General features: G+C 38.0%; 1 protein-coding gene and 1 long non-coding RNA gene across 2 annotated transcripts in view; one reads left to right on the top strand and one right to left on the bottom strand.

Annotated features, from left to right (window-relative positions):
• The window catches only part of LOC309860653, a 30268-nt gene extending 16988 nt beyond the window's left edge, over positions 1-13280 (bottom strand). The window contains exon 1 of the long non-coding RNA XR_014309521.1: positions 12924-13280. This is a non-coding gene — a long non-coding RNA (uncharacterized lncRNA). The remainder of the gene's footprint in view (positions 1-12923) is intronic.
• TNPO1 (transportin 1) overlaps positions 13268-24675 on the top strand; it is a 94197-nt gene continuing 82789 nt past the window's right edge. The window contains exon 1 of the mRNA XM_082722921.1: positions 13268-13408. Within this exon, the coding sequence (XP_082579047.1) occupies positions 13394-13408 (15 nt within the window). The 5' untranslated portion in view covers positions 13268-13393. The remainder of the gene's footprint in view (positions 13409-24675) is intronic.

Here is a 24675-nt window from a genome sequence, read left to right as displayed (position 1 = left end):
GAGATATGTTTTCCCCCACAGGCAACACGAGTCCTGTGAGATGGAAGCACAGCTTTTATGCCTTAAAATCCATTTATCTAAATTACAATCATGACCAGTATAGACAAAGCAAATCCAAATTACCACTTCCACTTTAGGCCAAGTAGCAAAGAGATAGCCCTCATTTCAGAAATCTTTACATTTTCTCTGACAGGAGTACTAGGAAAAGCATAACATACGGAATCACAAATTGGTCTTTTGACAAACTGCCAATCGAGTGACTCTTAAAGGAAGAACAACAGTGAATACCATGGACAAGACAAAAGTAGTAGCTGAGAGATGCAGCTGAAAATTGAACTAAAAATGCAGAGAATGGCCTACAGGGAAGAAGTCAGTCCAGCATATATGTAACTTCAGAGCCCCAAGGGAAAACTTCAGAAGGAAATCTTTTATTGCTTTAAAATTTATGAATAAATATAGCAGAGAATCCCTGTGGTTTGGTGGAATTCTTCGATATTATGACCCCAGAATTTCTGGTACAGAAATTAAAAGTTAGAAAAAGAGTTTCCTATTTTCTGTCCCCAGGGATGATTTATTTGAAAAGATTTGCATATATATTTAATTTGCAAGTTTTGCTATGACAGTCTATGTTTAAAAACATAAATCCTTCTGGACAGAATATCTTCCTTATATGAGAGGTGAAGATTCACTTGTAAATTAATTTTGTGAGGAATTTTAATGACATACAAAACATGAAAAATTATAAGGCCATTTATTTGGATTGATTTAATGTTATCCTCCATGGGTTATAATAAAATCACAACAGGATTCTTAAGATACCAGTGGAATTATGCATAATTTTTTAATACTCATTTCCAGTTACTTAATCTACTGACTCAAAAATTACATACATTGAAATACTTCATCTCTTCCTCAAAATTTAAAATGAAACTATGTCCAGTATATTATCTACCATTTACTTTTCATGTTTTTTAAATTATTATGTTCAGTTAGCCAACATGTAGTACATCATTAGTTTTTGATGTAGTATTCAACCGTTCATTAGGTATGTGTAAAACCCAGTGCTTATCACCACACGTGCCCTCAGGGGTTTTTTTCCCCCAGAGTCCAGAGTCTCTCATGGTTTGTCTCCCTCTCTGATTTCTTCCCATTCAGTTTTCCCTCCCTTCCCCTATAATCCTCCTTGCTATTCCTCATGTTCCATATACCATTTACTTTTTAAAAACAGAATCAAATTTTCCAGTTTAACCTGTTAGATGTATTTTTCTCTCCTCTCCTGTATTAAATCCCCTGAAAATGTCAGTAAAGGAAATTTTCTAAAACATGTAAGTCCACAAGTGCAAGGAGAGCTGGAAAGACACTACAGCGACAAGAATGTTAACCAATTTGTGAAGATGGAAAGCAGACAAAGAAGTGGAAACTGGCTTAGAAGAACAGAGAAACCTAATATCTGAGTGCCAAATACCCAACTGAGGCATGCTGATCCTCTCTATAGAGACAAGGAAAGGCTCAGGAATCAGATGTATTCAAACAGGCATAGATGCAGAATTTCACTGACAATATTGAAAATGTTGAAAAGAACTCTGGAACCCTACCTGTGAAGCCCGACCAGGACTCCTGGCTCACCTTAGAAAAGTGGGAGGTTTATTCTCCCCAGTAACCAAACTAGAGAGTCCCTAGACTTGAGGATTCTAGACCCGGGAAAGGGCAGGGATGAGGCACCAAAAAGAAAATAAATCAGAGTTAGCATGATGTCCAAGGCAAGCTCCCACTTCCATGCCTGGAACCCCTTCCAGATCCCGGAATACCCACAGGCATGCTCATTCCTCCCAGCCAACATATCAGAACACTTGTCAACTTAGAAGTTGTCTCAGTGCCCACAATGAAGATGCCCACTTGTCCATAATTTCTCCATCAAAACAGAGCTTCCAGTCTGCTTTTCAGTGCCTTACTCTTAAATATGCCTGAATGGTGAGCAAAATCTCACCAGACATTTAAAAAACCTCCAAAGTGAAAAGATGAAAGGTAGAGGCAAAAATAAAAAGAATTTGGGGTAAGGGGAAAGAATGCAAGCAGTAGAAGAAAACTTCACTTTTAAACTTTGATCAGTATCCCCCAAGAGAGAAAACGAACCCTGAATGTGTCCTGCCATGCTCTCCTTAAAAGGGCTAGATTTGAGATGCCTTTAGGTACCGCTCTCACTGAGTTCTACCACTATTTGCCACTATTTCTTCTTTGTTGGGGCTAGGTAACCTGCCCAACTCGTCTTTATCTTTAGTAGAGTATAACACAATTACTCAAAACATTTATCAAAACAGAGACATTCTTACAGGAAAAAAAAAAAAAAGCTCTTATCCCTCTATTATACGGTTAATAATATTAGAGGAATTAGTATTATTTTCAGTTCACTTAGCAAAAATCATCTCCCATTCCAAGCAGTAATAATAATAATGAGAAGGCAGATAGCTGGTATGTACGGAGTGCCTCCTTTGTGCTGGGCACTGTGACAGACTATGGATAAGGACAGTCTCTCGTCACGCTCTCCACAGCCCTAGTCGATGGCTACTGCTATTACTCTCATCATAGAGATGCAGAAACCAAGGATTCTAAAGGTTGCTCAACAAGCAACCTCTCCAAGACGGCAAAGAATTTGAATCTACCTGTGCCCAGCACTAAAGCTTTGTCTTCAACCTCCATATTCACTACTTCTCAACGGAGGAAAAGGAAATCAAAGTTGTATTGTAAGCATGCAAATGGAAGGGGATTAAATGTTAAACGGGTGACTTATGTCATTTGATAGATGTCTTCCTCAGAAGTCTCACAAGCTGGGGCATCTGGGTGGCTCAGTTTGTTAAGTGTCTGACTTCAACTCAGGTTGAAGGGTTCTGGGATGGAGTCCTGTGTGGGGACTCCATACTCAGCAGTGAGTCTGCTTCTTTCTCTCCCTTTGTCCCTTCCTCCCCCCACTCATGTGCACTCATGCTCTCTTCCTCAAATAAATAAATAAAATATATATTTTTTAAAGTTTTGCAAGTTGAAGATAAAAATAAACCTAAAATGTTACAGAGGAAGCAGAACTGTTCTCCTAGTCAGGGCCTCACACAAGGCCTTTACCTTGATAGGGTTACCATGGTCCAAAGTTGGAGGTCCCTAACTGCTATTCTAAGAAAAGGTCCCCAGCAAGATCAGGGGTCACCCAGCAAAACTCTAAACACAGAGGTAGATCTACTTCTCAGGAGCAAATTCTCATTAGCCAAATGCAGGGAGACTTATACATGAAGAACCAAAATGTCAGTGTCTAAACATGCCTGGAACAGTTTTTCCTCCATTAATCAAATTTGGGTGGAAAGCTAAGTTATAATCAGAAAGCTGCTTAGCTAGCGTGGAAATAAAGCCATTTATTTATGGATTCTCTTAATAGCTAGCTAGCTTCACCAAGTGTTAGAAGGTGGAGGGGGGGACAGTGAAGATTCTTCCAGACTGAGAAGGCACTTTGAGGCAAAAAATGAAGCGAACCACCCATACCACTGACGGAGAATTTTACTCAAGATCACTTGCTTGCGAAGAGGGAGAGGGGATCAGGTGGACGGTGATCTAGGTGCTAAACCATTCTATTTTCTGCAGAGTTCTGGTCTTAATCCACAAATTTATAGAGCAAAGAAGATGTGGTTATCTAAGGTGACATCATCCATGTGCCAAAGGAGAGGAAGAGGAAGCTGGCTCTACAAGTTATCTAAACAACTTTAGGGAGGATCAGAACAAGCCTTCCTGCATTCTGGGCGGGCATATGTTAACCTCCAATGAGCCTGGAACACAAACCGCCAAGGGAGGTCATGGGGAGGACATGAATGAGATGGAGGGCCAGAGCTGGAGATGGTATTGTCAGCAGTAGTACATTCATCCACTCATCTGCTCATTTACTGTTTATTTAGTTCTTACTTTATGCCTGGCATTGTTCTTAACACTAAGAATGTGAGTGTTGATAAGAGAGACAGAAGTCCCTGTTCTAATGAAGTCTGCATTTTAGTGCAAGACATGCACAACCTCAAACAAATACAGAATATGACTTCAGATACTGATAAGTGCAATGCATAAAATTTCATGGTGAGAAGATAGAGGTTTAATAGGTTGGTCAAGAAATATCTAGCAGGATGTTTGCAACCTGAAGGGGGACAGCAATTCAGCAGAGAAAACAGCTGGTGTTGAGAACCAAAGATGGAGATGAGCTCAGTATATTTGCGGGACAGTATGGCTGCAGTCAGGTCTGCAAGTAATGGACAGGTGGGAGATGAGGTCAGAAAGTAGGCAAAGGCCAGATCATGTAGGGCTTCATAACTGTGATAAGGATTGTATTCTAGGAGTTATTGGAAGCCCTTGAGGAGGTTTTCAGAAGAATGGCAGAATGTGATTTCTGAGAGGCCCTGGAGCGGAGTGAGAGGTAAACATGTACTTTTCCTTGAGAATGGAGTAAGGCCTAGATGCTAAGCTAGGTATGTGACAAGTGACAAAATTCTAGCTGATGACAAATGAAATCGGAAGGATTCATTTCTCAAAGGAAGGCTCATATACCTCTCCTTATTTTTTTTTTCCCTTTCCACTGGCTGGGATGTGGTTATAAATCCCCAAGGAAAAACCTGGAAATTCATACTGAACCATGAGAAGGGAGCTTCATGCTAAGGATACAAAAGCAGCAAGATGGAAGAACCTCCATCCCTGGTAATTTTGAACCTTCCAGGCCAGCTGTGAACTGCCTATGGTTTATATGAGAGATAAATTACTATCTTGTTATGAGTTTTCTGTCACTTGCTGCTGAACCAAATCCTAACACTCTGTTTAGCTTGCTTAAGACTGCATAATGACTAGAAATTTAGGGCCAGGACACTTAGAGGAGTCTTCCCAGCAACACTGATGGAACATACTGAGCCCTATTTCTAGTTTATGGTAGAGAGGTCAGAACTTGGCAGTCTGCTCATTGTGGCACCCAAACTCCACGTAGTAAGCAGCCCCAGTCTATTCAATGAAGTCTGTTGTCTTCTATTCCGGTGAACCCCTTGGCTGAACTTTGTGTTTCTCTAACATAAGATAGGCAAACACATTCTCCTTCCACCCCTAAAAAGACTTTTGAATTTGATGGAATCTTGCCCTCTTTCTTAATGTAGGACCCCTCAACTCTTACTAATAGTAAAATCACATCCAGTTTAAATTAGCAAAAGTTGTAGATCCAGTGGAGAGGGAAAGGTTGAAGATAGAGGAAAGAGAAGCCTGGAAGGAGATCAAGCAGATAAATGTTCTTTGCTAGGAGAAAACTGGGGTAGGCTTTTGTCACTGAATGTTCTCCAAAAATCCATCCAAGTTGTTGTGTGTATCGATAGTTTGTTTCTTTTTATTGCTAAGTAGTATTCTATGGTAACCATTTATCTATCAAAGAACATCTGGGTTGTTTGTAATTTGGAGCTGTTAAACAAATAAAGCTGCTATAAACATACAGGTTTTGTATGAAAGTAAGTTTTTGTTTTTTCTGGGATAAATGCTTGAGAGTTTAATTGCTGGATTATATGGTAATCACATATTTAGTTTTTTGAGAAAGTGCTAAACTGTTTTCCAGTGTCACTATTCCATTTTATCTTTCCAGCAGCAATGTGTGAGTGATTCAGATTTGGGTAGTGTGGTTTTGTTTTTTGGGTTTTTTTCTTTTTTCACCGGCCATTCGGATAGGTGGATAGGGATGTCTCATCTCTTGTGGTTTAATTTGCATTTCTCTGATGGCTAATGATGTTGACTAGTTTTTATTTTTGTTTGTTTTTTAAGATTTTGTTTCTTTATTTGAGAGAGAGTGCACGTTCGCACACTTTGTGTTTTTTTTCTCTCAGTCTTGCTAGAGGTTTATCAATTTTACTGCTTTTTTTTTTCCAAAGAAGCTTTTTGTTTCATTGATTTTTCTCTTCTGTTTTTCCTGTTTCCAATCTCCGTGATTTCTGCTCTTATCGTTATTATTTCCATTTACTTTCAATCTGCTTTTACATTACATTTGAAGTGAGTCTTTTGTAGATGACACTTGGCTCGAATTTTAATCCACTCTGCCAATCAAAATACAATGAGATTTATATACCATTTATGTTTAATATAATTATTTATATGTATGGGCTTTAAGTCTGTCATTTTACTTTCTGTTTATTTTTTATTTTTGTTTTTCTGCCTTTCTATGAGTTATTGTACATTTTTTGAATTTCATATTGAGTTATCTGTAATGTTTTTGAATGTATCTCTACATAACTTTTTGACTGGTTTCTCTAGCTGGTACATTATATATATAGTTATAGTTATATATTGTATGCATTACATATAATACATATGTGTTCTATTTAATAAATATTATGAATGTGTAAGTTATCCCAGTATAATGGTGGTGTCATTTTACCAGTTCAAGTAAAGTTTAGAGCACTTGTCTCCTTTTATGTCTCTTTACCTTCTCCATTTAATACTATAATTACATTATATATTTCCTCTTCATACATTTAGAACCACATTAAGTCAATGTTAAAATTTTTGCTTCAACCATCAGACATCATTTAGAAGATTCAAGGAAAAGGAAGGGGCACCTGGTTGGCTCAGTTAGTTAAGGATCTGATTCTTGATTTCCACTTGGGTCATGATCTCAGGTCTGTGAGATGGAGCTTCACCATCAGAGGGATGTCTGCTTCTCTCCCTCTGCCCCTCCCCCAATCACATACTGTTGCTCACCTTCTAAAATAATAAGTAAGTCATTTCAAAAAAAGAGAGAGAAGGGAAACTTATTATATTTACCCATATTTTTGCCCACCTTATTCTTTCTTCCTTCTCAGTGTTCCTACACTCTTTATTTTATGATTTCCTTTCTGTTTAAATACCTTCCTTTAGCCATTCTTTTACAAAAAATCTGCTAGTTACAAAAACATTTTAGTTTTCCTTTTTCTGAAAATGTTATGATTTTCATTCCTAAAGGATATTTTTGCCAGATATAGGATTCTGGGTTGATAGTTCCTTCCTTTCAACACTTGAAAAATGTAGTGTTACTTCCTTTTGGATTCCATGATTATTTTTTTTTAACACAGATATTATTTATTTATTTGAGAGAGAGTGTGTGTGTGCATGAGTTGGGGGGGGAGGGGTAGAGGAAGAGGGAGAAGCAGACTCCCCAGTGAGCATGGAGCTGACATAGGGCTCGATCACAGGACACTGACATCATGACCTGAGCTAAAGGCAGATGCTTAACCAACTGAGCCACCCAGGAACCCCTGGACTCCATGATTTCTGATGTGAAATCATTGTCATTCAAATTGCTTTTCCCTTACAGGTAAAATGTCATTTCTTGCTCCTGTCTTTGAGGTTTTTAGTGTGCAGAAGTTGTTTTTAGTGTGCAGAAGTTGAACAGTGGGTCCTGTCATGAATTTCTTTGGGTTAATCCTATTTCATTTTTTTTTTAATGACTTGTATTGAGAGACAATTTATGTACTATAAAATTTGCCCTTTTAAAATGTACCATAGGGCGCCTGGGTGGCTCAGTGGGTTAAGCCGCTGCCTTCAGCTCGGGTCATGATCTCAGGGTCCTGGGATCGAGTCCCGCATTGGGCTTTCTGCTCGGCAAGGAACCTGCTTCCTCCTCTCTCTCTGCCTGTCTCTCTGTTTACTTGTAATCTCTCTCTGTCGAATAAATAAATAAAATCTTTAAAAAAAATAAATAAAATAAAATGTACCATAATGTGGTTTTTAGTATATTCACCGACTTGAACAACCTCCACTATTTAATTTTAAACTGCTTTCATCACCCCCAAAAGAAACACTGTATCTATTGGTAGTCACTCTCTATTTTCTCTCTTCAAATCCTTGAAAACCATGAATCTACTTTCTGTTTCTGTAGATTTGCCTATTCTAGATATATATAGAGAGAGATATGGTCTTTTGTAAGTGAATGCTTTCACTAGGCATGTTGTCAGGGTAGCATGTATTAGTACTTTATTCCTATTTAGTACTAATTAATATTCCATATATGGATATAATATATTTATCCATTCATTGGCTGATGGACATTTGAGTCCATCATTTTCCACTTTTATGGCTCCTATAAATAATGCTATGGTGAATATTTGTACACAAGTTTTGTATAGACATATGTTTTCATTTCCATGAGGAATGGAATTGCTGGATGATATGGTAAATCTATGTTTAATTGTTTGAAGAAATGCCAAACTGTTTTCCAAAACAGCTGTAGCATTTATATCCCTACAAGCAATGTATGAGAGTTCCAATTTCTCTACATTTTTGCCAATATTTGGTATTACCTGTCCTTCTTATTAGAGCTGGGTATGAAGGGGTATCTCATTATTTTAATTTGCATTTCCCTAAAAGCTAATAATGTTGAGCATCTTTTCCTATACTTACCAGCCACTTGTATAGGTTCTTTGGAGATATATAGATTCTTTGCCCATTTTTTAATTTGGTTATTCATCTTTTTTATTATTGAGATTTAAGAATTCTTTGTTCCAGACACAAGTCTCTTATCTGATAGATTATTTGCAATTTTAAAAAATTCCATGGGTAATCTTTTTACTTCCTTTCTTAATGGTATCCTTTGTAACACAAACTTTAAATTTTGATGAAGTCCAATTTATCTAGTTTTTTCTTTTGTTGCCTGTGCTTTTGGTATTGTATCTAACAAGTCTTCAGTTTTCCTAACTGAAGGTCATAAATATTTACTTTCATGCTTTCTTCTAAGAATTTTATAGTTTTAGCTCTTTCATTTGGTTTTAGCTCTTATACTTAGCTCTTACATTTTGAGTTAATTTTTGTACTATTACATGAGGTAGAGATCCAGCTTTATCCTTTTGCATGTGGATACTCAGTTGTCTCAGGACTGTTTGCTAAAAACAGTCTTTCCCCATTTTATTGTTTTAACACCTTTGTTGCAACTCTGTTCAGCTTCTTAAGTCTGTAGGTTTATGTCTTTTGTCAAATTTCTTAAGTTTTCAGCTATTATTTTTAGTGTCACCCTCTTTCTTTTCTTCTTCCAGGACTCTGAGGATATGAGTGTTAGACCTCTTGTTAATTCCATGAGACTCTATTTTTTTTTTCAATTTATTTTCTCTCCATTGTTAAATTAAGTAATTTCTATGGTTTTAGCTAAATTTTCAGTGATTCTTTCCTCTGTCTCCTCCACTGTGTTGTTGAACCCATCCACTTTGTTTTTTATTATGGCTATTGTATGTTTTAGGTCTAAAATTTTATTCAGCCATTCTTTACATCTTCTATTTTTTCCATTTGTTCCAAGTGTTTTTGTAGTTGCTTACTGAAGTGTTTCAGTTCTGCTTTAAAATCTTTGTCAGATAATTCTAACATCTCTTGCCTTGGATTTGTCATCTATTCGTTGTTTTTTTGTTTGTTTGTTGGCTTTGTTCTTGCACGGTTTGAGATACTTCTGGTTCTTGTTAAGATGAGCAGTTTTCAATTGAAACCTAAACATTTGAGGTATCATGTTCTAAGACTTTGGATTTTATTTAAATATTCTATTTCAGCTGGCTTTTTCTGACAAAGCACTGTTAGAGGAAGTGGGGGTGGGGAACAGGCACCACATCCTTACTGCCAGGTTGGAGAGTAGTCTAAGTTCCTCACTTGGCCTCCATAGACACCCAAGTCTGTCTCTCTCTTTGTCTCTCATTACTGGCCAGTGGGAAGAAAGTCCTGGCTGTCTACCTAACTTCTTTGACACCATAGGACAGGAGATGGGGTTGAGGCACGTTTTTACAGTCTGGTGAATGAGGAAGTCCAGGCTTTCCACTAGACCTTTGCTGACTTGTGTTGGGGATGAGGAGGAGTGGTCATGATTTTTTCCTGTAGTTTGCTTTTCTTTAGTTTTATTGGTTATTGTCTAAATGGTTTTTGTTTGTTCATTTTTTTGTTTGTTTTTTAATCTTTTGTACTGCCTCTTTTCTCGTTCTTCAGCTAAAGAGTGAGCATTATTTTGTTGGGGATTTCTTTGTCTGAACCACTGGAATTTTCAGGTTGCCAACTCCTTCAATTTTAAGTCTGAGATAGAGGAGGCAAAAAAAAAAACCAAACACACGCCAAAAAACCCAGGGAACTACTCCTTATGTTGTTGCTTGGGTCTTGAGGTCCTTGCTGGTCTGTCTTCTCTCCATCTTTCAGAGTCTTCATATGTTTGTTTTATATGTAATGTTTAGGGGCACATAATTGTACTTACTAGGAGGAATAGGGAAAAGTAGGTCTACTTTATCTTCCCAGAAGTAGAAGTCTAAGTAGACCTTTTTATAAATAGACTCATATTTTAATCACTGAGAGACATTAATAGTTGAGGGAACTTTGAAGTGAATCCTTTCCCAGATAATAATAACTCTCTAATTTATCTTTTTTGTACATTCAAACAGTATAGTGGGTTTGCTTTAAATGAAAAATGCCTCTAGATTATTTACACATTTCTGAATATGTAAATAACTGTTCTCTTTCAAAATTTGAATTAAATTCTTCTAAATAATTACTTTAAAAAAATTTTTTTTCCTTAATGCCAATCTGAAGATACTGCAATGGAAGGTGATTCCTGAAACTGTCTAGTATTAAAGATTATAATGAGAATTCCCTCATCTTTCCCAAAGTATACGATGGGAATATTTCCAGAAGTATTCTATTTTAAAAGATTGGCGGTATCTGAAAGATTATTTCACTTCTTTTACTGTGTATCTATATATTCACGAACAATTTCCTATTAAAGATACTTAACTATTTCTAGATTTCCAAACCTATAATTTTTTTCAATCACCACTCCTCCTTCTCAAACATCTGTTCTTTTATATATATTAATACCTAGTAATACTATCTTTCATTGTCCTCTAACTATCTGCCAGGCACTCTGCTAATGAGCTCTTAATATACTTTATCTTATTTAATCCCGCTTAAGACAGGTGAAGCTCAAAAGACTGAATGGGAAGCATTCATAAGTGGTAAAGCTAGCATCTGCATACAGGCCCTCTGCCTCCCAGCTTCATGCTTGTTTTGACAATGCTGCATTGACAGAGTAAGCATCTTTTTCTTCAAAGGGGAAGGTTTATAGGTATGTTTCTCCCTTAATGCTATTTTGTAATTTCTACCATTGTTTATTTTTATCTTTGTCCATTTTTTTTTTTTACCTAAGAATTAATGCAGAAATTTTAAATATAGGATATGTGTAATAGATTTGGGGGTTAAAAATTTAAGTTATTTACCGCTTTTAACTTAAGTATATGTCATTAAAAAATACTGACAAAGTTTTACTACAGAAGTTCTGCTGCTTTGTATTTGGGCATAAAGAGAAAATATTACTGAATAGCTGCTATTTCATGAGCAAAGTATGCAAAGGGTAAACAAATAACAGAAAAAATAAAATAAGCCATGTTAATAAACCCTTGTTAATGGTAAGAAGATCTACTGTTTAAAACATCTATTTTTAATTTAACCTAGAAGGTAGAGACAAAAATGCTTTATATAGAATCATCTCTTCATTCAATGCAGAACTATTTCATACTAAATTTTTAATTCGCTTTCATTTAAATTTCATAGAAGTATGTACAGTAATTTACTCAGTCTCAATTTCACAACATCTGATAATCAATATTTTTTCTTTCAAAAGATTTTGGTCAATAAATCCTTTTACATACACCAAACAATACTTCATTTTCTTAAGTTAATTTCAATTATTATATATAATAATCCAAAGTATTATTCATGTGAACTCCTGAGTAATTGCTTTGTCAGTAGTTCTTTACATCCATCATTATTTGCTTAACCTTTACATTTAGAAAGAATTCCTATTACATTTCTTTAGCAAAGTAGAATGCAGATACCACGCAACTGATTTGTACAGATCAGGGCTCCCTTGATGTCCCAAAGAAGTCCCACAGTGGGACTTTTCAAATGCAGAAATAAGCCCTTTTTGTTATTTGGATAAATACACATATTCTGGATAAATGTTCCTGCAGATACACTAACCAACCATTTTGGAAGGTTTGCATTAAGTATTTTTTTCTTGCAATCTGTTCCCATTTAGAGATCTCTTTTTGCTGCATGCTCCTGTATCCAAGTGCTATCAAATTAACATTAGGAATGGTGGGTTCATAATTATGAGCATTTTAGTTGTTTAAAATATTTTTCTTACTATGTTCCATTTCCTAATCATAAAAATAGTCCTATACTCAAAATTTAAGTGAAATAAATTGTTTTGTAAAATGACTTGTTGCAAATGAAAATGATTAGCAAGTTTGTTAACAAATAACCTATACCAATATAAATTTAAGAAACTTTCTAGTACTAGTGCTGTACTTTTATCTAGACTATGCCTGGAAGACAACTGCTACTCATTTTCAAAACGTGATATACACAGCACTTGCAAATAGGATAGTCGAAACTGCCGTCATTTTACACAAGTTGATCTTAAGAGGAAGAATATTATCAGCGGCATCATCACCGTAGGATATAATGATTATCCAGCTATGCAAATTAAAAATATTCACATGTAGCCCATTTATATATAAGAATAATGTGGGTAAGGGAACTGTTATTTATCAATCATTACCATTATCATAATTGAGTATAAAAATAGCCATCTCTCCCATTTTGAATTATGTTCTGTTCTGAAAACCGAAGACATTTTAATTTCTCGTGATGGCTGCTTACGGAGAGAAGGGCTTGTTATTTCTAAGAGCAAGAAACTAGTTTTATTTGAATACACACTAGGACATGTAAAAATTCTATAAACGCATTATTTTCAACATACACAGCAGTTGACATGCTAGGTGCAGTAGACCTCAAAAGTCAATCACGCAACATTAGCAAGCAGCCTTCTGCCCATCTCCATCTACTGAAGCCGCCTATTTATTTATTTATTTATTTATTTATTTTACCAGCGACTTTGGAACTGTATTATTGGGGACTGGTGGCATGCTCCGTGTTAAGTAGGCTCCCGGGGTAGGGCTGTCACTTGGGCGATTCTCCTGGGGTACGGAAGTTCGCTGGCGTGGGGTCGTCATGCTAGGAGGCCCTGGACAGCCCCCAAGCATCCACACTTCCAGGGCCATTTTGGTCGAGGCTTCACCGCGCTGAAGAGCGGGCGACAGCTCGGCTTGAGCAACCATCGCCGCGCGCCGCTAGGCTCAGGTCCGCAGGCCTCGCAGGCCCAGGCCCCGCTTTTCCCAGCCGCGCCGCCGTTGCCTAGGCGACCGCCGCCGAACGTTCCCGAGGCGGGCCCCGCCCCCCGGCCAATCGGACCCGCGCTCGCCGGAGCCCAGATTCTCTTTGTTCCGCAGCCATTTCAGGCCCCGGACGGGAGGCAGCGCCGCTACGGCAGAGGGCCCGAGCGCCGGAGGCCTCTGGGATGGTGTGGGACCGGGTAGGTGGCGTTGAGGGTGCGCGGCCCCAGACTGGAGGGCGGGAGCGGAGGGCAGCTGTTCCGAAGCTGCCTGACGGGCTGCGGGGAGAGGCGCCCGACCCGCCGCCCTCCCGGCCGTTTGGAGCCCGGCGGCGGCGGCGGCGCGGTTCTAAGCCCAACAGCTGCCGGCCGGGGCGTCCTGCGGGACACTGGCAGGGGTCGGGCAGCGCTCCTCAGGTGTCCGAGGTCAGGGCCTGGGCCCTGTGGGGGCGGTGCGAAGGGGAGAGCCTTCTCGCTGGGGCGCTTTTTGTTAGACGCGGCGTTTGAGGGCCCTGCTGTCGCAGTCGCTGCCCCAGGACGGCTGCTTCCTGCCGGTTCTGGGCGCTTTGGGGCACTGCCGGGCGCTGCCCCGGATGGCCCGTCTTTGTCCCTGCCCGGCCCTCTCTGCCCTGGCGTCCGGGGCCCGCACACATTTTCGCCTCCACGCTCAGCTGGCTGATCGCTTTCTCTGGGCTGTTTTTGCCCCCTGGGGCCTCTTGGCCTCACGACGTGTTTACATAATTTTAAGGTTTGTACGGGCTTCGCGTGGGTTTGTTTTTTGCACTTCCACCGTTTTGTACTTCTCCCACGCGAACACGGAAAAGCGAACAGCTGCTGAGGAGCAGACCGGCTACCACGATTAAAAAGAAACGGCTTCCTTCCTTTAAAAAGGATCGATTGTTTGTCTACCGGCTGTAAAAACCAACTGGATGTTGCAAAGATTGCTTAGCCTTTAAGTCCGTTATCTTAACGATCACTAATTACTTTGGTCCATCAACAGATGTAGAAATTTGAACTTGGCGGCTGTCCACAAATTGATTTTGACAGTTGTATTAAGAAGCTTAATAACAGTCCTGCCTTGAAACAGTGATGACTTCAGTGATGAGATTATAAATAGTACTTTATTTTTCAGAATAAAGATTTTTTTTTTTTTTTTTAAGTTATATGGCCTAATAGCTATTTGGAAATGTGAGATTATAAAATGGCTATTCTGATCTACTCCTTTTTAGGATAACAAAAGTACTTTTCGGATTTTAAGTTTCCCTGTTACATCAGAGCTTTCCGATTTGAATGGCAAATAAGTTATACTTAGTGAAAAAGGGACGCATTCCTTTTTTTGGGAAAAAGTTGTGTTTTCTCCTTTTATCCTACTCTGCACACCATTCTTAGAGAATGTCTCCACCGAATTGAAAACTTGTAGCCGCAAAAAGGAGATTGTGGTTCAAAGGTGCAGATTTCTTTTTTACTCCTCCTGTAGTCATAAATGCATAACAGTTTAGCAGTCCGGTTTTTACTTCACCTAATTTAATGTTAGCCTGATGAACTATTAAAGTTTCATTTTCTTTTTCCTATAAGGGGCCCCCACCTCGATCAGCCTTGATCAGTTACATTTTTGCTCTAGGTATTCAGGGAATTATTAAATTCCTTCTGCTGAAATGTCTATAAAAATCTTTCAAAGTAATCAAGCTTATTACCATTGTATATTTTGAGCAGGATAAGATTTTAGCAAAAATATATATGATCCTGGTTGTAAATATTTCCATTATCAACATTTGATACTGTATTCATTGTTTTTATGACCAGTTTTTCTTTTTTGTATAATGTTAAAGCCTTCACATGAACTCAGTTTTTCTAAATACTGTAAATGAACTGCATTGAAATGTAAATGTACTATCTTTAGAAGAATTGCTGACTTTTATCCATGTTGGATTCTGCAAATACTGTTTTTAAGAAAAGAAATTTGGTTAATAAAGGAAGGCAAAACATGTGACATAGGTCATGATATAGATTTATCAAGTGTAAAATGCAGAGAGGAGCACAGCAATTAAGTGGGAGTTGTTTTTATTGCCGAGGGTATAAGTTGTGAATATTTCTTCTTGGGATTGATAATTGAATACATATATTGGTGCCCAAAAGTTCTTGTTCCAAAAAATCAATTGGGTTTACCAGCAAAAGGGTGAGAAAGCTGAAAGAATCAAAGTGATTGATTAACTGATAATTGTTTTCAAAAACAGTAGAGAATAATGCCATCTTCAAAAGGGATCAGAGACAAAAAAATTCCACAAATCTTTCTCAGTTGCTCCCATTCATCCAGTCCTATGGTAGATATCTAGTGAGAGATAGCAGGTGAGAGATGTCTCCTGGGTCATAGGGTGAGTGAACTTTATGATGGAAGATGGATGTCTGTAAGGCTGGTAACTAGATTTATAGTTATATGGATGGGTGTAGGAGAGAGTTCCTAGAAACTTTGTTTGGTTAACTCTGGACCTCCTTACTAGAATTCTTTGGAAGTACTGAAAGTAGGTGTAATAACTAAGAATGGTTAAATGAGTCTTAGTGGGTAAATGAGATAATGGAATAGGAAATAGGGATGCAGATTTGTCTTAGAAGTTTCTGGAGTACATAGAACCTATAGAGGAATGGTGGCTATCTCTTAACTCCAAAATGACACCTGATGCAGAGCAGTTATTTGATTTCAGAACTGAAGGAATGCCTAAAGCTAAAAGAAAGCTGGTAACTGAAAGACTGCAGGATTTGAGTTGACATGTGCCTTTTTAATGGTTAAAATTCAAAAGCAAAGCAAATCTTTGAATGTTACAGTTAGGAATAGGAGCTCTAGAGCCAGACTTTTTGGATTCAGATCGTGGTACCTTCTGAAATTAGGTGTGAATTTGAGCAAATTATTTAATCTCACTGTGCCTCAGATTTTCTCATCTCACAGTTCTGTGAGAGTTAAATGAGAATGCTCTTAGGACTGGGACTGATGTAGTAGACACTCCATAAATAATAACTGCTGTTATCATCATAACGATCATTAATATGTTAGAAAACAACTCATAAAATTATAATCACTAGTATCTAGATTATGAGATAACTGCTGTAAACCCTCTGGTACATTTTTTTCCAGTATTTTTTCTGTTTATTTTGATTTTTACATAGTTGAGACTTTACTATATGAATAACTTTGCATTCTGCTTTTTTCACGTAGCATCATAAGCATTTTCTCATGCTATTAATTATTTTGTCAGCATCTTTTAAAATGACCACATAATGTGACTTTCTCATGATTAAACATTTTCCTATTGGACAATCGGCAAGTTTCTGATTTTTTTTTTTTTGCAGTTCTAAGAAACACTACACTGAACATCCTTGTACATGAAAAAATTTCTGGGTTTTAGGTTATTTCATTAAGATAGATCCTCCAAAGTGAAAATATTGGGTTGGAGTATATGAACATCCAAAGCTCATGGTCCATATTCCCATTTTGCTTTTAATTAAGGGAATTTAATAATGGGCTTAAGCTAAATTGGGGAGCACAGCATTTATTGATTATTGCTTGAGATGGGAAAGAAGAGGGAGTAAATTAACATTTTTTCCCTGTAGTATGCAAGGCATTATTTGTAGGCATTTATCACTCATTGTTACTTTTACATACATTCTGCTCCTTATCATAGCCCTGTATTATGTATGGCAGTTACCTATGAATAGGTGAGTTCTTCCAGAGTTTTCAAGGTGAATCTGAATATAGATCTGCCTAATTGCAAATCTGAATATAGATCTGCCTGATTGCAAAGCTTATGTCCTTTATTTGTAAAACTTTAGATAATATACATATTAGGAATCTCATAATGAATACATATATCAAATGAATACAGAACCTTATAATGAATTTTTTAAATTACTATAATTTAATGGAGCTACTAATTATAGATCATAGACCATATTACAAAGATAGTAAAATTTGACCTGGAAGTAATGAATGGGTAAATGACATAAACCAGACATGGCTTAAATATCTGCATATATTTTACAAAGGGAAAAAAATATCCTTACCTGAATGAGATGTAATTGGTAATGAGTATTTAAAGCTGATTTCTAAAATGATTTGTGGTGAAACACTCTTAGTAACGACCTCAACACAAATAGGGTAGAAAAAAATCCCATCAGATTTGGGGCGTCTATATAAGAAGTGACAATGGCTTGTTAAGTGACCAAATTGAAAAACAGTTTAGTAAAACCCCTGCCAAACTTAGCTAAGGTCTTAATAGAGAAATAACAACAACAACAAAAAAATCATAGAGATATTTCAGTTAAGGAGAATAAGACTACCCACAAGCTGTTGGAAATTAATTACATACTGAAAACTAAAGGGAAAAAAATTTAACTGGATTTTATAGTTGACTTTGAAGCACTCTGAAGCCATTAGTAAAATAATATTTGGCAAATCCCCTTAATCCTCAGGTGCAGAAGTGGCTGCCATAGATAAAAAGGGTCATCTCAGAAAAACAAAGATTTCATTGCTCTTGTCTTTACTAAGGAGGGAATTAAATCAGAGAAATACTTCACAAAATTGTGAACATTCTAAATAGATACACATGAAAGATTAGAAATAGGTGGTATTCACCAAAATTGTAAAGAAATAGTCATAAAATTAATATGCTGCCATTAAAAATAATGTTTTTGAAAAATACTTAAGTAAAAATAATAGTTTTGGCTGGAGCGTAAGAAAATAAGAAAATTATGAGAAAGATGGCAAATTATGATGGTTTTTAAATGTGGCCATTTATTCAGTTGCTTAACATTTATTAGTGCTGAGGTTGTCCCTTTTCATTAAGAGATTTATATACTACTGGAGAGAGAGAAGTAAATGAAAAAGTACAACAAAGTATAGTTACAGCTTTTATGGTATAAATCTGGAGGCATCCAGCAGGACTAGTAATATGTTCCAAGTGGAGAGTGGGAGAAGTGACTTAGGCATTTCAGGGGAATAGGAGCAGCATTTCAGAGACTATGTCAGCTAAGATAAGGACCTACTGTGTTCCCAAATCTCCCAGTAGTTCAGGGGCCCTGAAAGGTACAGAGCAGAAATCCACAAACTTTTCTGTAGAGAACTAAATAGTAAATATTTTCTGCTTTGTGAGCCATACCATCTCAAATGTAGTACAAAAACAGGGACAGTACAGAAACTAAAGGGTTTGACCAATTTGACTCGTGGATCTTAATTAACTCTAATAAATAGTAGAGGGATTTGAGGAGGAAATAACCTACTGGGCCTAGCATGAGCCATTGGAATATTTGAAACAAGAAATTCACAACACTGATTTGTGTGAACATTTAGGAATGGAATAAAACAGAAAAACAGGGTGCCTGGGTGGCTGAGTTGGTTAAGCGACTGCCTTCAACTCAGGCCATGATCCTGGAGTCCTAAGGTCGAGTCCTGAATCGGGCTCCCTGCTCAACAAGGGAGTTCGCTTCTCCCTCTGACTCTCTCCCTTCTCGTGCGCGCACTCTCTCTCTCAAGTAGATAAATAGAACCTTAAAAAAAAAAAAAACCAAAACCAGTTTCTTTCGAAGCACTATAAACCATTAGGAAAAGACAACTCAATTTCTTAAATGGCCAGAATCACAGAGGAGGAAATACAGAGAGCTAACATGAAATAATGCTCTCCCCCACCAGGAGGGAAGTGCAAAGTAAAATGGTGAAGATTTTGTTTCCCATTATACTTGCAAAAGTGAGAAAATTTTGCTACTATGTATTGGCAGGGTTGTACTGAAACTAGTACATTAAATAAATCAGTAAAGCCATGTTAATTTTCAAGCAAAAACACTTTGACCCAGCAATTTCCATTTCTCAGAGAAGCATGTGGGTGTATCAGGAGACATTTGTGTTCAAGGATCTCTCAGTAGCCACAGAACCTCCAGACTTCCAGGTCACCTTTCATCATCCACACTCCAGTTCATGAAATGGTCTGTATTTGTCTTTTTTTTTTTTTTTTTTTAAGATTTCATTCATTTGCTTGACAGAGATCACAAGTAAGCAGTGAAGCAGGCAGAGAAAGGGAGAAGCAGGCTCCCTGCTGAGCAGAGAGCCTGATGTGGGGCTTGATCCCAGGACCCTGGGATCATGACCTGAGCTGAAAGCAGAGACTTAACCCTCTAAGCCACCAAGGCGCCCCTCTGTATTTATCTTTTAAAAGCAAACAAAAAGCAGGGGCACCCAGGTGGCTCATTCCGTTAAGTATCCGACTCTTGCTTTTGACTCAGGTCATGATCTCAGGATCCTGGGATCCAGCCCCATGTTGGGCTCTGCTCTCAGTAGTGAGTCTGCTTGCTTGAGGAATCTTCTCCACCCACCTCTTTCTCTCTCTCAAATAAATAAATCTTAAAACAAACGAACAACCCAAACTCTTCTAACTCTGTATACCCTTCTATTGTTCCCACTGGTACTGTCCAACATCTGCAAAGTCCAACCTCAATCTATTCTTAAAAATTCCCTTCACTTTCATGCTCGTATGGAAACCTGACTTTTGTACTGTGTGGTTGTGGCTGTTTTTTCATTTTGTTTTGTTTTATTTTTTTCCTTTCCTGTAACTCTCCCTATCACTATTCCTGGAGGTGAGAAGGGTGTCTGCTATGCATCTCTTGGCGCTTTTGGACTATTCGCCCTCCCTTCTCTCTCAAAATCCTCAGATTATGTAATCTATTACCCCTTATGATTGTTACCAACTATTGATAGCATAATTGATATCGGTGACTTCCAGGTCATTCCTCTTCGTTCTTTAGTTATTTTAGCTCCAGCCTCATTACCCTTTCTTCAGACTGCCTGTCTTTATAATGAAATTGCAAAGAATATACATAACTAATCTTTCCAGTACCCTGTCCTCTCATTCCTAGATCTTTCCTCCCGGGCTTGTCTACCCTGTCTCAGTTACTCCCATCGTGATGCCCCCCTTGCCTTGTTAGTAACTGCAGTCCTTCTGTAGTTACAATTTTGTGTGTTCTACTATGACCCCAAGTCCCCCATTTCTATCAGTGGCAACTCCATCCTTCTTGTGTCTTAGTTATCCTTGACTGTGGTTTTTCTCTGACTTTTCAAAGAAAGTGTCCCACAAAGGCTTTTGTACTAGATCCCATCCTTTCTCAGGTGCTCAAGGACACTGATTCAGCTTCTCTTCTGCCATGTCATCTTTATTGAATTCTATCAGCAAACAGGCATGCTGTTATTTCTCCTATTATTTAAAAAGCGAATGGATAAGGAAGATGTGGTCCATATACACTATGGAGTATTATGCCTCCATCAGAAAGGACAAATACCCCTTTTGTAGCAACATGGACGGGACTGGAAGAGATTATGCTGAGTGAAATAAGTCAAGCAGAGAGAGTCAATATGGTTTCACTTATTTGTGGAGCATAACAAATAACATGGAGGACAAGGCGAGTTAGAGAGGAGAAGGGAGTTGGGGGAAATTGGAAGGGGAGGTGAGCCATGAGAGACTATGGACTCTGAAAAACAATCTGAGGGTTTTGAAGGGGCAGGGGGGGTGGGAGGTTGGGGTACCAGGTGGTGGGTATTATAGAGGGCACGGATTGCATGGGGCACTGGGTGTGGTGCAAAAATAATGAATACTGTTACGCTGAAAATAAATAAAAAATAAATTTAAAAAAAAGCGAAAAACAAAACAACAACAAAAAAATACCTTGATTCACTTTTCACCCCATTTCCTCATTTTTCAGATTTCTTTTTGCAGCGTTATTCCTCAAAAGACTTTTTTCTACACTTGGTATGCCAAATTTTTCCCTCCCATGTACTCTCCTAAACCCATTGCAGTCAGGCTTTTGTCTGTAGCATTCCTGCTGGTGCAGCTTGTGTTCTCCAATAACTTCCATGTTATCAAATGCCATGTGCCATTTATTCTGTTCATCTTACTTGACCTATCAGCAACATTTGACAGAGCTGTTTGTTCCCTTATCCTGGCAACGCTTTCTTCTTTACTTTTCAGTATACCACACACCCTTGCTTATCTTCTACCTCTGTCCTGGCCTCTTATAATTCTCCTTTCCTTTTCTCACAGACTTATGTTGGAGAACCCCAGGGCTCAGACCTTGCTTTTTGTTTTCTATTCTTTGTTTTTCCTATCAGTATTCACTTCATTGGTTATTTAATTTAGTCTCTTGGCTTTTATGCCATTTAAATACAGGCAACAGGCAAAATTAAATCTTCAGCTCTTCTTTCTAATTACGGTCTCACATGTTCAACTCCGTATTCATCCTCTCTACCTAAATGTCTAATAATGTACAACAAACTCAGCATGTCCAAAACTAACCTAAACTTCCTCCCCAGTGCCTACTTTATATACAGATTTTCCCCATTTCTGTCAGTGGTAGCTCCATCCCTCCCATGGCTCAGGCTAAAATCTTAGCATTATCCTTGACTTTGCTTTTTCTTTGACTCTTCATATCCGTTCTTTTTCAGGACAGACTGTTTTTTTCTATGCATCAAAATACATCCAGAATTTTACTGTGCCTTACCTTCTCTAGTACTACTAACTTGATCCAAGCTACTGCTGTCATAAATACTGTTTAAATAGGTTACTATCTGGTCTCCCCATTCTACCGTAGTCTGTTCCAATAGCCTTTTCTCAATATAGTGGTGAGAACTAGCCTTTTTCAAATTAAGACAGACCCTATTGCTTCTTCATTTAAAGCACTGCATTGACTCTTCTTTTGATTAGAAAATCTAGTGCTTACAGTGGCCCACAACGGCTCTCTGTAATCTGCCCAACCCACTCCCCTTTCTCCTTACCTCCTTGACCTTATTTCCTGTTACCAGTTCCCTCCTTGCTCACTGGCCACCTTGCTATATCAAAAACATATCAGTCATGCTCCTACTTAGGACCTTTGCTTTAGCTGATTCAGTTGTCTGAAATCTCCTTTCCCCAAACATCTACTTGGCTCACTGGCCTTACCTTCTATTCTTTGGTCAGGTCTTACCTTCTCTAAACACCCGTTTTAATACTCTCTCATCCCCCTTATCCTGGATTCTCTTTTTATTTTTTGCATAATACATACCCTTCTATAATGCTATTATCAGGGGTCAGCAAGCTAGAGCCCCACTGCCCTCTGGCCTGTTTTTGTACAGCCTGTGAGCTAAGAACAGTTTTTACATTTTAAAGGGTTGTAAAACAAAAATCGATAATATACAACATGTGACTTGCAAAACCTGGAACATTTACTTATCTGGCCCTTTGCAGACACAGTTTGCGTTGTATATTCTGTTTATTGTCTTTTTCCTCCCACACAAATGTAAGCTCCAAGAGGGCAGAGATCTTTTGTTTTATTTATTGCTCTATCTGCAGCAGCTAAAACAGTGCCTAGAATATAGTAGGCATTCAGTAAATATTTGTTAAATGAATGAAATGCTTATAATAGTACAAAATTATAAATAGGTTAAGTATTCAGTAACTCATATTGCAATTAGTAATGAAGTAGAGCTATATATAATGAATAGGAAAGCGAAGGCATATTTTGAAAGGGTTTTTGTAATTATTTATTTATTTACTTAGTCTCTGTAGGTACAGTTTTATAGGCTGTGCTAAGAACGTGAGGTTTTATTTTAAGTGTGATGAGAAACTGTTGGAAGGTTTTGATGGTTGGAAGACTTGATTTAATTGCAGCTTTGACATCATTTTTGCTGTTTCATCTCAGAGAATGGGCTGTGATGGGACAAAACAGAAAGGCAAGTAAAACCCATTTTAGTAGAACATTCTCTTGTAGAACATGCTAGTATATCCTACATACCTGGACTTAGGGTAGCCTGGAGGAGGTGAGAATTGGTCAGATTCGGAGTATATTTTAGGGTAAAACTTGATAGCACCAGCTGTTGATTTGAATGTGGAACATAAAGGAAAGGCCTGAACAACGGGGTGAACACTTAGTGACGTAGGCAACTAGAGGAGAAACAGACATGAATGGGATGAGGAGAAGTATCAAGAGTTGTGATTCAGCCAACAAAGTTTAAGATGCCCATTTCACAAACAATTATAAAATATTGATGCTTAAGTGTGGAGTTCAGAGTGCTATTCAGGGACACAGACTAAATGAAGATTATATAGACAGAGAAAAGAAAGGGACCTTGGGTATTTAGAGATAGGGGGCCAGCAAAGGAGACTGACGAAAGAGCAGCCAATGAAGTAAAAAGAAAACCAGTGAGATGTGAGGCTAGGAAGGAAAAGAACGGTTGCTTGTGTCAGCACTGTGGAAGAATGGTGTTAAGGCCAGGAAGAAATCACTGGGCTTGGCAACAAGGAAATCTCATTCTCACTGGAGTGGAGTAAAGATGGGGACATGGTGACTGTAGAGACCTTTCAAGATGTTTCTGTGAAGGGTGCGTGGGTGGCTCAGTGGGTTAAAGCCTCTGCCTTCGGCTCAGTTCATGATCTCAGGGTCCTGGGATCGAGCCCCGCATCGCATTGGGTTCTCTGGTCAGCATGGAGTCTGCTTCCTCCTCTCTCTCTGCCTGCCTCTCTGCCTACTTTGTCTGTCAAATAAATAAATTTTTAAAAATCTTTAAATTAAAAAAAAAATGGTTGTGTGAATGAAAGGAAGTGGAGAAATTGAGTGATAATGGAGGGGATTGGAGTCAAAGTTGTTTTTTTAAAGATACTATTTTAAAATAATTCTAAACATAGAGGAAAATTGTGGGAGTTTCTTACAGTTCCCAAATACACCTTACCTGGATTCACCAGTTGTTTACATTTTGCCACATTGTTTTTTCCCACTACCCCCCCCATACAATTTTCCTTTGATCATTTGAGAGTAGGTTTCATACATCTTGCCTCTATCCCTTCAATACTTTAACGTGTATATCTTAAAAGCCAGGATATTCTCTTCTCAAACCACATATAGTTATCAAATTGAGGAAATTTAAGTTTTTTACCTTCTGTATTATAGTTTTGTCACTTGTAACAGTAACTTTTTTTAAAAAAATAAAGACTTATTTATTTATTTACCTATTTTAGAGCAAGAGAGCATGCACAAGCAGGGGGAGGAGCAGAGGGAGAGAGAGAAAGAATCTCCAGCAATCTCCCTGCATCATGAGCGTGGAACCCAGTGTAAGGCTTATTCTCACGACCCAGAGATCATGACCTTAGTCAAAAATCAAGAGTTGGGTGCTTAACCAGCTGAGTCAGCAAACTGTTCCTAATAACATTCTTCATAACGTTTTTTCCTCTAGTGCAGGATCCAGCCAGGGTTTTATATTACATTTAATTGTCTTTTTTTAGATAGAGGTTTTTTGGTTTGGGATTTTTTTTGTTTTTGTTGGTTTTTTTTTGAAACTTGGCTATTTTATCCTCATAACTACCCCATGGTTAATTATTCTTTCTCTGACCAATAAATGGCAGGAACAAACGCAAAGTCAGGCAGAGAAATTCCAGGGTTTGCACTTTTTTTTTTTTTTTTTAAGGTTT

The sequence above is a fragment of the Mustela nivalis genome (assembly GCF_964662115.1).
Source record: "Mustela nivalis genome assembly, chromosome: 3".
In the NCBI taxonomy this organism is placed as follows: domain Eukaryota; kingdom Metazoa; phylum Chordata; class Mammalia; order Carnivora; family Mustelidae; genus Mustela; species Mustela nivalis.
This window is presented reverse-complemented; position numbering and strand designations above follow the sequence as displayed.